This window comes from Argentina silus (assembly GCF_951799395.1).
Source record: "Argentina silus genome assembly, chromosome: 2".
NCBI classification, from domain to species: domain Eukaryota; kingdom Metazoa; phylum Chordata; class Actinopteri; order Argentiniformes; family Argentinidae; genus Argentina; species Argentina silus.
This window is the reverse complement of record NC_139656.1, coordinates 2,939,377-2,956,021: the sequence shown is the minus strand read 5'-3', so window position 1 is coordinate 2,956,021 and position 16,645 is coordinate 2,939,377. Positions and strand designations below refer to the sequence as shown.

Sequence of the window (16,645 nt, the reverse complement as noted above, 5' to 3'; positions counted from 1 at the left end):
ATGATGACGCTACTGCAGCAGTAGTAGTTGTGAAGACGTGTAAAGTGCTGCAAAAAGCCACCTCCGGGTGGAGCCAAAAGCTGTGAAGGATGTTTGAAAAGATCCATCCTTCTGTGGTAGAAATTACTGACAGTGCTGACATTTGTGTTCCTTCCTTGTAACAAAATAATCACGAGAATAATCATGAGAGAGATAATAGTTTATGATTGCAAAGCCTTGCAAAGTTTGCTAGATAGATTTACTCCTTGTACAAATGACTGAATATCTCATATATTTGGCCAAAGAGTTGATTAGCAGATCAGGTCATGAATTACAGGGACATGAAGAGAAAATTGTTTAAATATCAAGTTATCTTAACTGGGACCAACTTGTGTTTTTGAAATGTCCTTATCTACTCTCATACTGTTTGCTTTAGTCATCACACATTCTCTCATATGCGCAGCAGGGACAATTTGACATGAATAAGCACAAGTCAGCTTTGATAACGCAAGCTAAATAGATATATATAAATAAACTTTGATTTGATTCTACGGATTACAGAATAAAGTTAGGAATTTTCATGTGAGATAGGTTTAAGCATTTGGGGTTTCAGCAGGATTATGACTGAATAGAAAAGAAGATGAGACAGAGAAGATTTTTTTCTCTTCCATGCCTCTGCTTCATGGCTGTGACAGAGATGACTATGTAGGGCATTGTGCATAGTGCGCAAAATGGGTTTTACAATGCCGAATTCACCTTCCCCCACCCATTTGTTAACAATGGGGTGCAAGCAGTCTAACGACCCGCTTCAGGTTTTCACCACCTAGCCCAGATTTATATAGCGTATCACACAACCACCCTGTTGTGGATAACTGCTCATGTTCAATTTGTCATCATGTTCCTAAATAATTAGTATAGGACCCCATTTTTATGCAATACATTTTACATTACTTTTTGCTCCGTGTGCATTTTGGCCACCTGATGGTCCACATGGGCTGGGGTTTGTTATCTGACATGTGTGGAGGGAGGCTGTGCTCTTGTTGTAGAGCTATGATTCAGCTCAAATCCGATGGGACTTCACCAGGGGTTGGGTCTCGTTCCTATTTCAAAGAATTAATACGGACTGAAACGATCAGTACAGCCTACCTGGACGAGATGGGCAGGCACGTAATTTTATCAGGTATTGCATCAGGGCCCAAGACCAAAACCAAAGACAATTGCAGACACTCTCACTCCCCTTTGCAATAGCCTAATCTTAGGCCATAAAACAGCTCAACTGACACCACCTCAGGCTCTGCAACACCCTGTTCTTACTCCTCAAACACACCATAGTGATTGTAATAAAGTCCGTTGTACACAGAGGCAGACGCAGTATGTCGGTGAGGGATTTTGTCCCGTTTATTGGCATATACATTTAATCTTGGCTTTTTAGATTAGATTAGATTAGATTAGATTCAACTTTATTGTCATTGTGCAGAGTACAAGTACAGAGACAACGAAATGCAGTTAGCGTCTAACCAGAAGTGCAAAATAGCAGAAAGTGCAATGAACAGTATTTACAGGTAGTGCAATATATGATCAGTAGTAGTGCAGTATAATATAGTATAGTATAAGCAGTATATATAGCAGTGCAGTATAGCAGTATGTGAGTAGCAGTAGCATTATAGCAGAATAAATAGTTACAGTATGAGCAGTGTAGCAGCATATGAGCTGTATAGGTAATGCAGTCTAGCAGTATATATGTATTAACAGTAACATGAGGTAGATGCAGAATAAATATAAATATGGAATGCCGTATAAACAGTATAAACAAGTATCTACAGTATGTGCAGTAGTATTAAAGAAAATATAGGATATGTGCATTATGTGCATTATGAACAGTATGAACAGTATGGACAGGTATGTACAGAAGAGCAGTGGTATTGAGTAAGAGTAAGAGCAGGGGAGGGGAGTAATAGTGCAATAGTGCAATTGTCCGGGTGGGGGGGGGGGGGGGGGGGGTTGCGGGGGTAGTAGGTTGTCAGGTAGGTGTAGTGTTCGTGTTCAGCAGGGTGACAGCCGCAGGGAAGAAGCTGCCTCTGAACCTACTGGTTCGGGTGCGGAGAGACCTGTAGCGCCTCCCGGAGGGGAGTGGGGTGAAAAGTCTATGGTTGGGGTGAGAGATGTCCTTGACGATGCTGCGTGCCTTACGCAAGCATCGTTTGCCCTGGACAGCCTCGATGGAGGGGAGTGAGGAACCGGTGATGCGTTGGGCAGTTTTCACCACCCTCTGCAGTGCTTTCCGGTCCGATGCCGAGCAGTTGCCATACCATACTGTGACACAGTTGGTAAGGATACTCTCGATGGTGCAGCGGTAGAAGTTCACCAGGATCTGAGGAGATAGATGGACCTTCTTTAGTCTCCTCAGGAAGAAGAGACGCTGGTGAGCCTTCTTTATCAGGGTGGAGGTGTTGAGGGTCCAGGAGAGGTCCTCAGAGATGTGGACACCCAGAAACTTGAAGCTGGTGACTCGCTCCACCTCAGTCCCGTTGATGAGGATGGGGGTGTGTGCGCCAGCTTTAGACTTCCTGAAGTCCACAATGAGTTCTTTGGTCTTCTTGGTGTTGAGAGCCAGGTTATTGTCGTTGCACCACACTGTTAGGTGCTGGACCTCCTCCCTGTAGGCCGACTCATCGTTGTTGCTGATGAGGCCGATCACCGTTGTGTCGTCTGCAAACTTAACAATGGTGTTTGAGCCATGTACAGGTGTGCAGTCGTAGGTGAAGAGGGAGTAAAGGAGGGGGCTCAGCACACAGCCTTGTGGAACGCCGGTGTTCAGGGTGAGGGTTGAGGAGGTGTGGTTGTGAAGCCTAACAGACTGCGGCCTGTTGGTCAGGAAGTCTAGAATCCAGTTGCAGAGGGAGGGGTTGATGCCCAGTTGCCTGAGTTTGGAGATCAGTTTGGAGGGGATGATGGTGTTGAATGCTGAGCTGAAGTCAATAAACAGCATTCTCACATAAGAGTTAGTCTTGTCGAGGTGGGACAGGGCGGAGTGAAGTGCCGTTGAAATGGCATCCTCTGTACTCCTGTTCTGCCGGTAGGCGAATTGAAAGGGGTCCAGTGTGGGTGGTAGGCAGGTCTTGAGTTGAGCTAAGACCAGCCTCTCGAAGCACTTCATGATGATGGGCGTGAGTGCCACTGGTCGGAAGTCATTTAAGCTCGTTGCAGTGGAGTGTTTTGGCACCGGCACGATGGTGGTGGTTTTGAAGCACGCGGGGACAGCTGCTTGGGCTAGGGACAGGTTGAATATGTCAGTCCAAACCTTAGTCAGCTGCACAGCGCAGGCCCTGAGGACACGTCCGGGGATCCCATCAGGACCAGCAGCCTTGCGTGCGTTAGTCCTGCTCAGTGCCGCACACACGTCGGTGGGGGATAGAGTGAGGGGCTGGTGATCCGCAGGGAGCACAGCCTTGATGGCCACCTCCTTGTTGTCCCTGTCAAAGCGGCCGTAGAAGTGGTTCAGCTCATCAGGGAGGGAGGCGTCAACGGAGAGGGGTGAGGTGTTAGATGGTTTGTAGTCAGTGATGGCCTGGATGCCCTGCCACATGCGTCGGGGGTCAGAGTTGTTTCTGAAGTGATCCTCTATCCTCAGCTTGTGGTTGTGCTTGGCCTTTTTGATGCCCCTCTGCAGATTAGCCCTGGATGAGCTATAGGCCCGAGCATCCCCTGATCTGAAGGCAGTGTCACGTGCCTTCAGCAGGAGTCGGACCTCACTGTTCATCCATGGCTTCTGATTAGGGAAAGTGGTGATCCGCTTGAGTGTGGTGACACTGCTGATGTTGGAATTGATGTAGTCCAAAACAGATGAGGCATATGAATTAATGTCCGTGTGGGAGTCATGGGTGGCCTGAGTGGCAAACACACCCCAGTCAGTGTTTCCAAAACGCTGCTGGAGCGCTGTGTCAGCTCCCTCTGGCCAGACCTTGACTGTCCTCACTGTAGGTTTCACTCGTTTGATGAGTGCTGAGTACTTGGGCAGTAGGAACAATGAGAGGTGGTCTGATTGACCTAGGTGGGGGAGGGGAACGGCTTTGTACGCATCAGCCATGCTGGTGTATACTTGGTCCAATGTCCTGTCTCCTCTGGTGGGGCAAGAGACATTTCGGTGGAATTTGGGCAGTACAGTCTTTAAGTTGGAGTGATTGAAGTCACCCGCGACAATGAAGGCTGCCTCGGGATGCAGAGTCTGTTGTTTGCTAATGGCAGCATACAGTTCTTTCATAGCAATCTTAGCATTAGCATCCGGGGGGATATAGGCTGCCGTGATAACAGTAGACGTGAACTCTCTGGGCAGATAGAAAGGTCTACACTTAACCATGAGAAACTCCAGGTTAGCTGAGCAGTGACTCTCGGTGATGGTAGTGTCCGTGCACCACGTCTTGTTAACATAAATGCACAAACCTCCACCTCTGGTCTTACCGGAGTCGCCTGCTGTTCTGTCTGCTCGGAGAATGCAGCGCCCTGCTAGCTCGATAGCGTTGTCGGGAACCTCGCTGTTGAGCCAGGTTTCAGTGAAAACCATGATATTACAGTCCATAATCCATTTGTGGGTGGTGATCCGCAGCCGCAGTTCATCCATCTTGTTTGCCAGGGAACGAACATTTGCAAGGAAAAGGCTAGGTAGTGAGAGTCGGTGTGGAGTTAGCTTTAGCCTAGCTCTCAGCCCACCTCGGCTCCCTCGCCTGTGTTTTCGTTTCCGAGCCGGTCTGGGGCCTCTTCCGTTCGGTGTAGCGGAGTTAGCTGGACCCGCTGTTTTGCTAATCTCGGGTATATCGTCGATAAAGATGACTGGAGTGCCGGAACCGATGTCCAGAAGTTCTTGTCGGCTGTACGATATGAACGCTAAACTGTTTTTAGCGAGAATACTTAAGATAAACAAGCAAATAACTACTAGTTCGCAAACTCTGGAGAGACACTGAGCGTCGCGATGCATGCGCGCCGCCATCTTGGTCAAGCCCGTCTCAACGTTTCGTGACTTTCCAGTCGTCGTCTCGGGGAAAACTTCGTCTCGTTCCCAGCCCCTCTACTGAAATGACAAAGGCACACACATGTTAAGCACTAGCCAACGAGGCTTCATTTGCAACAGGTGTGCCACGAAGCCTCGCCAACACAACCCTGGCCACGGTCCTGTAGCTCCCTCTACAGGCCGAACGCTGCATGTCCCCCCACAGTGATCTTCAGGAAGGTCAGCATCACGAACCCCATGGAGGAGCCCAGGATGAGCGCAGTGAAAGCCAGGCCAAAGATGTGGTTGATAAGCAGGTCCTCACAGGAGAGCTTGAAAAGCTAGAGGTCGTCACAAAAAGGGTTGAGGATCCTATCCCTGCAACTTGACAGGCGGATGCTAAGTCCCACAAGGATCCCAACAAGGAGGAAGCCTGGCATATGCAGTTAGTGTGACCACCATTCTGTTGTTCATGATTGTAGCGTACCGCAGGGGGTTGCAGATGGCCACGTACCTGTCAAAAGCCATGATCATAAGTATTGAGTGTGAGCAGGTGCCGAGAACGCGAGGCACAATGGTAGTAAATGACAGAGCATCACTGACAGGCAGGTTACAGAGGAGGAGGTACATTGGCTGGTTCAGGCTCAACTCCATGGAGATCATCACTATGAGGGTGATATTAGACACCATGGTGAAGATGTAGATGAAATGGAGGATGATGAAGGCAGGGTAGGCAGACTGGTGGGTGACCTTTAATCCCTCCAGGTAAAAAATGTGCATGTTGTATGTGTGGTTCTCCATCTGATGGAGATCAGATCCTAAAGGAGAGGGGAGAAGAGAAAAAAAAAAGTACAAATGTGCAAAGAATCAAGTAAAAAAGATTGCAGAAAAAAGATTGCACATCCTTTTGCATGATTGCAAATACTATGGAATGATTTAGCAAATACTTAAGTACTAAATAACTTTTGAAAACTAGCGATACTGTACCCTGAAATTCATAGTTAACTGAGAACATATACTCTCATTTGCAGCAACCACCTGAATGAGCCAATTGAAATCTGGGGTTGACTAGATGGCCATGATAGTATGAAGGCCAGATGGGCCTTTAGCCAGGGCACCAATGTTAACACACCTGCTGTTATGATAAATGCAATGGGATCTTTAAGATCAACACGGAGTCAGAACCTTGGGTTCACGTCTCATCTGAGAGATGGCACTGTTTTTGCAGGATAATGTCATAGAAATGTTATATCAGTGGGATTAGGGCTCCCTATTGGCCTTTTTCCAGCAACCTGATCTGACATCAAGGATTGACTTGGCCCAAGGCTTAGCTTCAGAGGCAAGCAGTAGGACTTAACCTAGAACCCTCTCTGAACAATGGATTTTCTTTCACGTACATTCCTACATGACTGACAAACAAAAATAATTAGCAAGGCAGTACTTAAATAAACCATTTGGGTCTGTGAGATAGCGGTTTACAATAAAATGCATTATTAATGATTATTACTATTATTATTATTATTGGAGGGAAATGTAACCAAAAACAACAAAAAATAATGCTAGATAGAATGAAAATAGTATTCATTGAAATAAGAGTAAAATATCAAAAGAATAGTTTGTTACTCTGAAAAAAAAAAAGTATGATTCAACTCTATAGTAAAATACGCTGATATACATAAAACCTATAGTTGACTTCCACTAGTGATGGGACTGAGACTGCAGTCCAAGCAGTGCCCAGCAGTAACAATGAGCGAATGGATCCTATTAGCTGTAATGAATTGCGCTTCATATCTTCACATAAAAAGGGGTTAAAAGTTTATTTTGCTTTTTTTATGTGCAAATTATGCAGAAAAGCCCTGGGTCAAGCTGGATAACACATTTTGAACATATCATTTTTATTTCCCCAAACCTCACTGACAATCATACAGTCACTTTATTTTTCTGAAATATCTGGAAGATCCTCTCTCTGATCTCTTTGGTCTGCAGGCCATAGATGACAGGATTGAGTGCAGGTGGAACCACGTAAAACATCATGGATGACAGTTTCCTTTGGTCGGACCACTGAGGAAACCGATGCAGGATGACGGTGGTGAAGGCACACACCAGAACAAGGGAATACACGGCCAGGTGTGTGGTGCAGGTCTGCAGGGCTCTGCTGTTCAATGCCCTGTTCTTACTCTTCAAACACACCATAGTTATTTTCAGATAGGTCAGCGTCACAGACCCCAAGGAGCAGCCCAGGATGAGCACAGTAATAAACAAGCCGTATATGTTGTTGATACTCAGGTTCTCACAGGAGAGCTTGAAAAGTGAGGCGTTGTCACAGAAAGGGTGGAGGACCCTATCCCTGCAGCTTGACAGGCGGATGCTGAGGAGTATAAGGATGAAAATTAAGATGAAGGCCACCCCCCAGGCAGCCACAGTTAGTGAGACCACCATTCTGTTGTTCATGATTGTAGCGTACCGCAGGGGGTTGCAGATGGCCACGTACCTGTCAAAGGCCATGATTATAAGTATTGTGTGTGAGCAGCTGGCGAGGAGGTTGGCAAAGAAGGCTTGGAGGGCACACATGCTGTAGCTGATAGAGCGGTCTGCGCTGTCTATGAAAATGTCACTGAGAACACGAGGCACAATGGCAGTAGATGACATAGTGTCACTGACAGGCAGGTTACAGAGGAGGAGGTACATGGGCTGGTGCAGGCTCCTCTCCATGGAGATCAGCACTATGAGGGTGATATTAGACACCATGGTGAAGATATAGATGAAAAGGAGGAAGATGAAGGCAGGGTAGGAGGACTGGGGGGTGACCTTTAATCCCTCCAGGTATAAAATGTGCATGTTGTATGTGTGGTTCTCCATCTGATGGAGATCAGATCCTAAAGGAGAGGGGAGAAGAGAAAAAAAAAAGTACAAATGTGCAAAGAATGACCTCCTCAAGTAACATACTGATTTGAGGTACTTCATATCTAACTGAGATCAATCATGTTTTATTTGACAGCTTGAGCAAAAGTAGAGCCAAACAAGTAAAAGTGAGATAATGGTATCATTGTTAAAGCCACAATCTGGGATTTGTTTTTTTATTTACACTTATGGCATTTAGCCTTTATGACGCCTTTATCCAAAGCGACTTACAACAAATACATTTGTTTAAGTAAGTGAATCATCTATCCATCAGTCATCATAAGAAAAAGTAATCTATGGTAGGGCCAGGGGCTATTGGCAGTCACAATGCTAATGCTGGTTTTCAACAAAACTGCACCCCGCCAGTTGTTTTGGGGGAATTCATATACACACTCTAGATTGTAAGAACAGACAGTCCATGACATCCACACAATATTTTTAAGCAAATGTTGATGTCTAATGAATGACCCTTGAACATATTCGTAGATCCCAGATTGTGCCTGTCTAAACAATACATCTGTCAAGAGAAAATTAAAACGGTAGAACATCCTTTTGCATGATTGCAAATACTATGAAATTATTTAGCAAATACTTAATAACTTTTGAAAACTCGATACTGGAATTCATGGTTGACTGAGAACATACTCTCATTTGCAGCAACCACCTATGGAAGAGGGTAGGGGATGAATGAGCCAATTGAAATCTGGGGTTGACTAGATGGCCTTGAGAGTATGAGGGCCAGATGGGACATTTAGCCAGGGCACCAATGTTAACATACCTGATGTTAAGACGACACTGTTTTTGCAGGATAATATCCTCGATTACTGACATATTTTTTTAAATTAATTTATATCAGTGGGATTAGGGCTCCCCGCTGGCCCTTCAACACCATTTCCAGCAACCTGGTCTGACATCAAGGATCAACTTGGCCCAAGACCCTGCTTAGCTCCAGAGGCAAGGAGTACCTGGAACCCTAGAAATTACTCTCTGAACAATAGATTAGCTTTCACGTACTGTAATTCCTACATGACTGATTTTCCATACACAACAAATAATTAGCAAGACAGTACTTAAATAAATGAACAATTGATTATTATTATTGGAGGGAAATGCAAACAAAAACAACACAAAAGAATGCTAAGTAGAATGAAAATAATATTAATTGAAATAAGAGTAAAATATCAAACTAACATTGATCAGGTTCCTCAGTCTTCCACAGATTCCTGGGTGCTCTCCCACCCCTCCATTCTGACTGCACAAACAGGAACACTGTCTTTTATCTAAAACCCCTAATGTGATGACAAGTCATGTACATCCTCTGTAACATTTGAGTCATGACAGTGATGTCAGTGGTCCTTGAGGAAATATAGATTTGGGAAAAACAACTTTACGCAAACAGGCTAACTGGCGGGCTGTCACTAATTTGGGCCACCGTACAGTTTGCAAAGACTTCAAGAGATTCAGTAAAGTTATATTCCTAACATCTAGGCACGTCATATCTGTTCTGAAGGGCAAACTGTTTCCAAGCAACAGTTTCAACAGCAGCTCAATTGTTGACCAGCATTAACATGACACACCAGTAATTCCATGGTTGCCATGTCAGCCATTGGGAATAGAGACCAATAGCAGTTCGAAGCATTCTCAGAATTTTAAACAATGTTAGCAAAAGGAATCAGAACTAGAATCAAAATACATAATATTAATAGTTACATGGCACTAATATGGCTTCCAGTGTAAAATATGGCCAAACTGTATGCCTCTGACTCTTACCATTATAATGTCACTATAAGAACACTAGAAAAAACATGTAGGCTCCAGAAACACATCCATGGACAAAGTAATTTGAACCATTCACACCGGAGCACTGACCCAGGTAACCCACAGGTCATTCCCAGGTCAAGTTCAGTGTGAATGGGTCCACCCACCAAGTTTACAACCCGGGTATAAGCCCCCTCAGCAACTAGTACAAAATCCCTATGTTTTCCTATTCCATCACTGTCCCCCGCAAGTTTCAGCCACTTCTTTCCAACAGTCTCCACCTGCTGATCTAATGCTGGGAATACACTACACCATTTTGCCAAGTTTTTGCCATCCCAGACTATCAGGTCGAAATCCTAAGAACTTAGGCTAGGACCAGGATGTCGGTACTTACATAGTGTGAGCAGCTCAAAGACCTGACCAGGCTCGGACGTGCCGATTGTTTTCTGACATACAGTAGGAGTAGGAATACATGGGAATACAACTATAGGCAATGGAAGAATGCATGGACAGCGAATAAACTACACCTGTCGTGTAGAAACCTCTCGTCGGTTGAGGGAAAGCAAAACAAATAAGCAAATAATACATTTTATAATATAATAATATACATATTTGGTTCCTTACCCTGAGAGGAGTCAAGACAGACTTCAATCCACGCTTTAATTCTGTTTATCTGGGCACTGTAACTGACAGATAATTGTTAGCATTTTTAAATAACAACCAATGCAAGTGAATGGACCCTGAGTTAGGATGTTTGAAATGTCATGTCCAAATCATCTCAGTCATTTAAAGTAATTGAGTCTCTTCAGAGAATTTGAGATGATTTGGGTATGAAATTTCAAACATGCTAATTAAGGATACATTAACTTGCATTGGGTTCTCTTTCAGTCTACTCGGTTCAGTAGTAAATAGGGTGTAGCTTATTTCACATCAAAAGCTTTTACTTTGATGGATGACCTAAATGTCACTAGGTCAATCCTCACAGTTGTTCAGCAGATGCAGCTTTGGAATGTGCACATACGCGCATGTGTTGCTGTTCCCAGCCAATTTACCATGATGTGTTGTTGTTCCCAGCCAAGAAGGATGTATCTTGATTGAACATGGTCAATAGGTCAAACATCATAGGCAAACACGTTCAGCAGATGTAACTTTGGAATGTGTTCATGTGTGTGTGTGTGTGACAGAACTGCCACGTGCTCCCGCTCAATGGGTGATTGTAGAAAGGGGTTAATGTGTTCATGATGGGTGTTAACTGTTTTTTTTTTATGAGATTCATTGTCGTAAGACACCCACAACTTCTCACAGTTGTCACAACGGCACAGCAAACATACGTTTGACGCCCTGGGGTTATTCAATTACCACATAAGCCTGTTTCTACAACCACCCACCTCCCCGCAGTAGCCGACGAATCCGACCACGCATAGGGTAGTAGCGAAGACAGAAGCTTATCGCCAGGGGAGTGGAAATCCCCTAAATGGCTGTCAACAGTGTTACAAGTGTGTTACAAGTGTGTATGCTAGCTAGCGCAGAATGCACAGAAACGAGCCAGTAGAAACACTTGTATTGTCGACACACTGACACGCACTGACACAAACTCAAGCTGAACCTGAAAGGAACTACAAAGAATGTCGCCAGGTAGTGGTTTATAGTAATTACCTAGTGTGGGTTTATACTAGCCAACCACTGTGTCATTAGCGAGCTAGCGTAGCCTCAGCTAGTGTGGTGAATGCGAGCGAGCCAGGCTAATAATAGTGAAGTGGGGGGAACAGGCTAACAGTGTGAAAACGTGTTTTTTATTTGAAGGAGAAGACAAACTTCTAGGCTTGTACAAGGACCACTTTTGGCGAAGAAAATCACGGTCAGCAAGCTGTTAATCTGTAACCAACCCTCCAAAAATGGATACATTCAAAATGTCACACAAAGCATTTACGGTAAAACAAAGTGATTGTGATTGGCTATTTGGTTGGGGAGGAGCCGCGGTTTAGACTTGGCTCTTCTCTCGTTGGTGTTTTAGGCTGGTCCCAGCCCCTGACACTCGATCCGTTCCAGGTAGAGATATCGCCGGTCCGTTCCCTCTGGGGAACGAGTTGACCTGCTGAAGAAAACATATACCTACTCTGATTTGTCCTTTCCTAGCCTAGTATTTTTCCATTACATCATTCTTGTGTTATGTGTTGCAACATCTATCTTGATGACCTGACCCTAACCTCTTCATGTATTAATCCAACATGGAACTAATGCTTGATTCATCTCTCATTTATCAACAGGCCATCACATTAGTAAATTTAACACACTGCAATAATGTATTTTCTATAGCAATAATAAACTGTTTCTTATAATAATGATTTCCAACACTTCTCAATCAAGAGTTAATGATTACTAAACAAATGTTCCCTGTATCAGATGATTAAAAAAACATATTAATTCAATTGATTTGCATATGGAATATCAATAACAATTATCAACAACTTCTCAATCAAAAGTTAATGATTATCAAAGATAAATATTTCCTGAATCAGATCATTAAAAAACATATTAATTCAATTGATTTGTATATGGAATATCAAATACAATTATTAACAACTTTTCAATCAAAAGTTAATGATTACCAAAGATAAATGTTTCCTGAATCAGATGATTAAATAACAAGTTAATTCAATTGATTTGCACATGAAATATCAAATACAATTATTAACAACTTTTCAATCAAAAGTTAATGATTACCAAAGATAAATGTTTCCTGAATCAGATGATTAAAAAACAAGTTAATTCAATTGATTTGCCCATGAAATATCAAATACAATTATTTTAATCACCCTAAATAAAGAACTGAATAGCTTTATTTACTCGTCTGCTATTGAGCATTATAATGCAACTGTTTTCATAAAAATAATTTCTAACAACAGTCAGGTCTGTGGGCTAGCTAGCCAAGAAATGCTGCAACCAAATAGTGTAGAAAATACGAAAGAGCAAACTAGAATCTTTCTTTTACTGTGTCGTAAAAGAGGTCTTTCACCTAGTGTAGTAGTAAAAGAGGTCTTTCACCTAGTGTAGTAGTAAAAGAGGTCTTTCACCTAGTGTAGTAGTAAAAGAGGTCTTTCACCTAGTGTAGTAGTAAAAGAGGGGAGCACTTTGAGCTGCTTTTGAGACTGTTGCCTGGAAACAGTTTCAGAAAAGATATGACATGCCTAGATGTTAGGAATACAACATTACTGAATCTCTTGAAGTTTTTGCAAACTGTACAGTAGCCCAAATTAGTGACAGACCGCTAGTTAGCCTGTTTGCGTAAAGTTGTTTTTCCCAAATCTGTATTTCCTCAAGGACCACTGACATCATTGTCATGACTCAAATGTTTCATGTTACAGAGGAGGTACATGACTTGTTGACATTAGGGGTTTTAGATAAAAGACAGTGTTCCTGTTTGTGCAGTCAGAATGGAGGGGTGGGAGAGCACCCAGGAATCGAGTGGAAGACTGAGGAATCTGATCAAAGTTAGTTTGATTTTTTACTATTATTTCAATTAATATTATTTTCATTCTATCTCTCATTCTTCATTCTTTTTTGTTGTTTTTGTTTGCATTTCCCTCCAATAATAATAATCATCATCAATATAATAATGTGTTTTATTGTAAAGCGCAACAGACCAAAATTGTTTATTTATTTAAGTCCTGTCTTGCTAATTATTTGTTTTGTATGGTAAGTCAGCTATGTAGGAATTATCGAATTATATGTGAAAGCTAATCTATTGTTCAGAGAGAATTAATCTTTTCTTCAATTAGTTGAAAGCACAATCTGGGATCTAGGAATCTAGTCAAGGGTCATTCATTATACACTCACTGAACACTTTATTAGGAACACTATACTAATACTGTCTCAAAACTCTCAAAACAGCCTCAATTCTTCGTGGCATTGATTCCACAAGATGTTGGAAACATTCCTTTGAGATTCTGATCCATGATGACATGATCCCATCCCGCAATTCCTGCAGATTTTTCAGGTGCACTTTCAAGCTGTGAATTTCCCGTTCTACCACATCCCAAAGGTGTTCTATTGGATTCAGATCCGGTGACTGGGAAGGCCACTGAAGAAGACTGAACTCATTGTCATGTTCATGAAACCAGTTTGAGATGACTTTTGCTTTGTGACATGGTGCATTATCATGCTGGAAGTAGCCATTAAAAGATGGGTAAATTGTGGCCATGAAGGGATGCACATGGTCAGCAACAATACTCAAATAAGCGGTGCCAAATTGTGCCAAGAAAACATTCCCCACACCGTTACACCACCTCCACCATGAGAAGGTGTACAGGTGTTCCTAATAAAGTGTTCGGTGAGTGTACATCAAAATAATGTGGATGTCATGGATGTTCGGTCCTTACAATCTAGAGTGTGTATATGAATTTCCCCAGCCCCATTCCTCAGCTGTATACCAAAACAACTGGCGGGGTGCAGTTTTGCTGAAAAACAAATCCCAGATTGTGGCTTTAACAATGATGAACAATGATTTTATTTTATTTTTTAAAATTAAAACAAAAAAAGTTTTCTCTCCTCCCCTCTCCTTTCGGCTCTGAGACCCCATCATATGGAGAACCAAACATTCAGCCAGCACATTCTACACCTGGAGGGGTTGAAGGTAACCCACCAGTCTTCCTACTCTGCCTTCATCATCCTCCTCACCGTCTACATCTTCACCATGATGTCTAACATCGGCCTTGTGGTGCTGATCTCCATGGAGAGGATCCTGCATCAGCCTATGTACCTACTCCTCTGCAGCCTGACCCTCAATGATGCTCTGATATCTACTACAACGATACCACGCATTATCAGTGACATTTTTATAGACAGCGCAGACCGCTATATCAGCTACAGCATGTGTGTCACCCAAGCCTTCTTTGCCCATTTCTTCGCCACCTGCTGCCACACAATACTTATGATCATGGCCTTTGACAGGTACGTAGCCATCTGCAACCCACTGCGGTACGCTACAATCATGAACAACAGAATGGTGGTCTCACTAATTGTGGCTGCCTGGGGGGCGGCCTTCATCTTAATTTTCATCCTTATAGGCCTCAGCATCCGCCTGACACGCTGCAGGGATAGGATCCTCCACCCTTTCTGTGACAACGCCTCACTGTTCAAGCTCTCCTGCGAGGACCTGAATATCAACAACATCTACGGCTTGTTTATTACTGTGCTCCTCCTGGGCTCCTCCATGGGGTTTGTGACGATGACCTATCTGAAAATCACTATGGTGTGTTTGAGGAGTAAGAACAGGGTGTTGAACAACAGAGCCCTGCAGACCTGCACCACACACCTAGCCGTGTATGTCATCATGCTGGTGTCAGGCTTCGCCTTCGTCATCCTGCACCGCTTTCCTCAGTGGTCTGACCAAAGGAAACTGGCATCCATGATGTTTTACGTGGTTCCACCTGCACTCAATCCTGTCATCTATGGCCTGCAGTCCAAAGAGATCAGACAGAGGATCTTCCACATGTTTCAGAACAATAAAGTGACTGTATGATGATGGTTGAAGTTTGGGGAATTAAAAATGAAATGTTTAAAATGTGTTATGTGTTATCCAGCTTGGCCCAGGGCTTTTCTGAGAATATCTGCCAAATAAAAATAAGCCTAAAGAAAATAGATTGTTGGTTCACAATGCTACATGTTTAATCCTAGTATAAAAATAAAGGTGACACCTGTGTCCAGTTGAGAGGTCTCTAACAATGTATGTATTACACAGCCAGAGCAGCAGTAGATGAAGCAGAGCAGCGAGCTATATGACTTCTGTCTGTGAGAGTAAAATATATTGTTATTGGTAATGAATAAACAGGATCTCTCCCACAATGTGTCAGAAATAGCTAAAATGCAAAAATATCATCAACAACGAAATCTGAGTCTATCTTAATGCAATGATAATAGTTCATGTAATTTTGGAATTAATATCTTTTTTTATTGGGTCTCTGATTTGCATAGGAATCAATTACACAGTATGTGGATCAGGTTGTCATTACAAACTGAGCTAATGGAGAGGAACAAAACTGCTCAGGAAGATATGACATGCCTAGATGTTAGGAATAGAATTTTACTGAATCTCTTGAAAATTGTACGGTTGCCCAAATTAGTGACAGCCCGCTAGTTAGCCTGTTTGCCTAAAGTTGTTTTTCCCAAATCTATATTTCCTCAAGGACCACTGACATCACTGTCATGACTCAAATGTTACAGAGGATGTACATGACTTGTCGTCACGTTAGGGGTTGTAGATAAAAGACAGTGTTCCTGTTTGTGCAGTCAGAATGGAGGGGTGGGAGAGCACCCAGGAATCTAGTGGAAGACTGAGGAACCTGATCAAAGTTAGTTTGATATTTTACTCTTCAATTTATATTATTTTCATTCTATGGAGCATTATTTATTTTTGCTTTCTGACAGACCCAAATTTTTATTTATTTAAGTGCTGCCTTGACAATTATTTCTGAAGTTAAGCATGGCTTTGGGCCAAATCGATCCTAAATGTCAGACCAGGTTGTTGGAAATGGTGTTAAAAGGCCAGTAGGGTGCCCTAATCCCACTGATATAACATTATCATTCTTATAACATTATCCTGCAAAAACAGTGCCATCTCTCAGATGAGACGTGAACCCAAGGTTCTGACTCCCTGTTGATCTTAAAGATCCCATTGCATTTATCATAACAGCAGGTGTGTTAACATTGGAGCCCTGGCTAAAGGCCCATCTGGCCCTCATACGATCATGGCCATCTAGTCAACCCCAGCTTCCAATTGGCTCATTCAGGTGGTTGCTGCAAATGAGAGTATATGTTCTCAGTTAACTATTTTACATTTTTGGCATTTAGCAGATGCCTTTATCCAAAGCGACTTACAACAAATACATTTGTCTAAGTAAGTGAATCATCTATCCATCAGTCATCATAAGAAAACGTAATCCATACTAGGACCAGGGGCTGTTGGCAGTCACAATCCTAGAAGAAGGAAGAATTACTTTTTTGAATTTATTTACAGTAGAGAAA

At 42.9% G+C, this 16,645-nt stretch overlaps 2 protein-coding genes and 1 pseudogene across 3 annotated transcripts; 1 reads left to right on the top strand and 2 right to left on the bottom strand.

Annotated features, from left to right (window-relative positions):
- Window positions 1-4,968: 4,968 nt before the first annotated feature.
- On the bottom strand, window positions 4,969-5,764 carry LOC310821834 (olfactory receptor 8U1-like; annotated as a pseudogene). Its single transcript has 2 exons — window positions 5,171-5,764; window positions 4,969-5,044 (listed from the first exon to the last, which is right to left on the bottom strand). The product of its transcript is annotated as an olfactory receptor 8U1-like (transcript).
- Window positions 5,765-6,883: 1,119 nt separating this feature from the next.
- Window positions 6,884-7,822, bottom strand: LOC310800985 (olfactory receptor 52Z1P-like; the record flags this gene model as incomplete). Its single annotated transcript, XM_083664890.1, has 1 exon — window positions 6,884-7,822. One exon carries the CDS (start codon window positions 7,820-7,822, stop codon window positions 6,884-6,886), a length of 939 nt encoding a protein of 312 aa, XP_083521016.1.
- Window positions 7,823-14,204: 6,382 nt separating this feature from the next.
- Window positions 14,205-15,143, top strand: LOC310800984 (olfactory receptor 51E2-like; the record flags this gene model as incomplete). The annotated part of the gene is made up of 1 exon (XM_083664889.1): window positions 14,205-15,143. One exon carries the CDS (start codon window positions 14,205-14,207, stop codon window positions 15,141-15,143), a length of 939 nt encoding a protein of 312 aa, XP_083521015.1.
- Window positions 15,144-16,645: the final 1,502 nt, after the last annotated feature.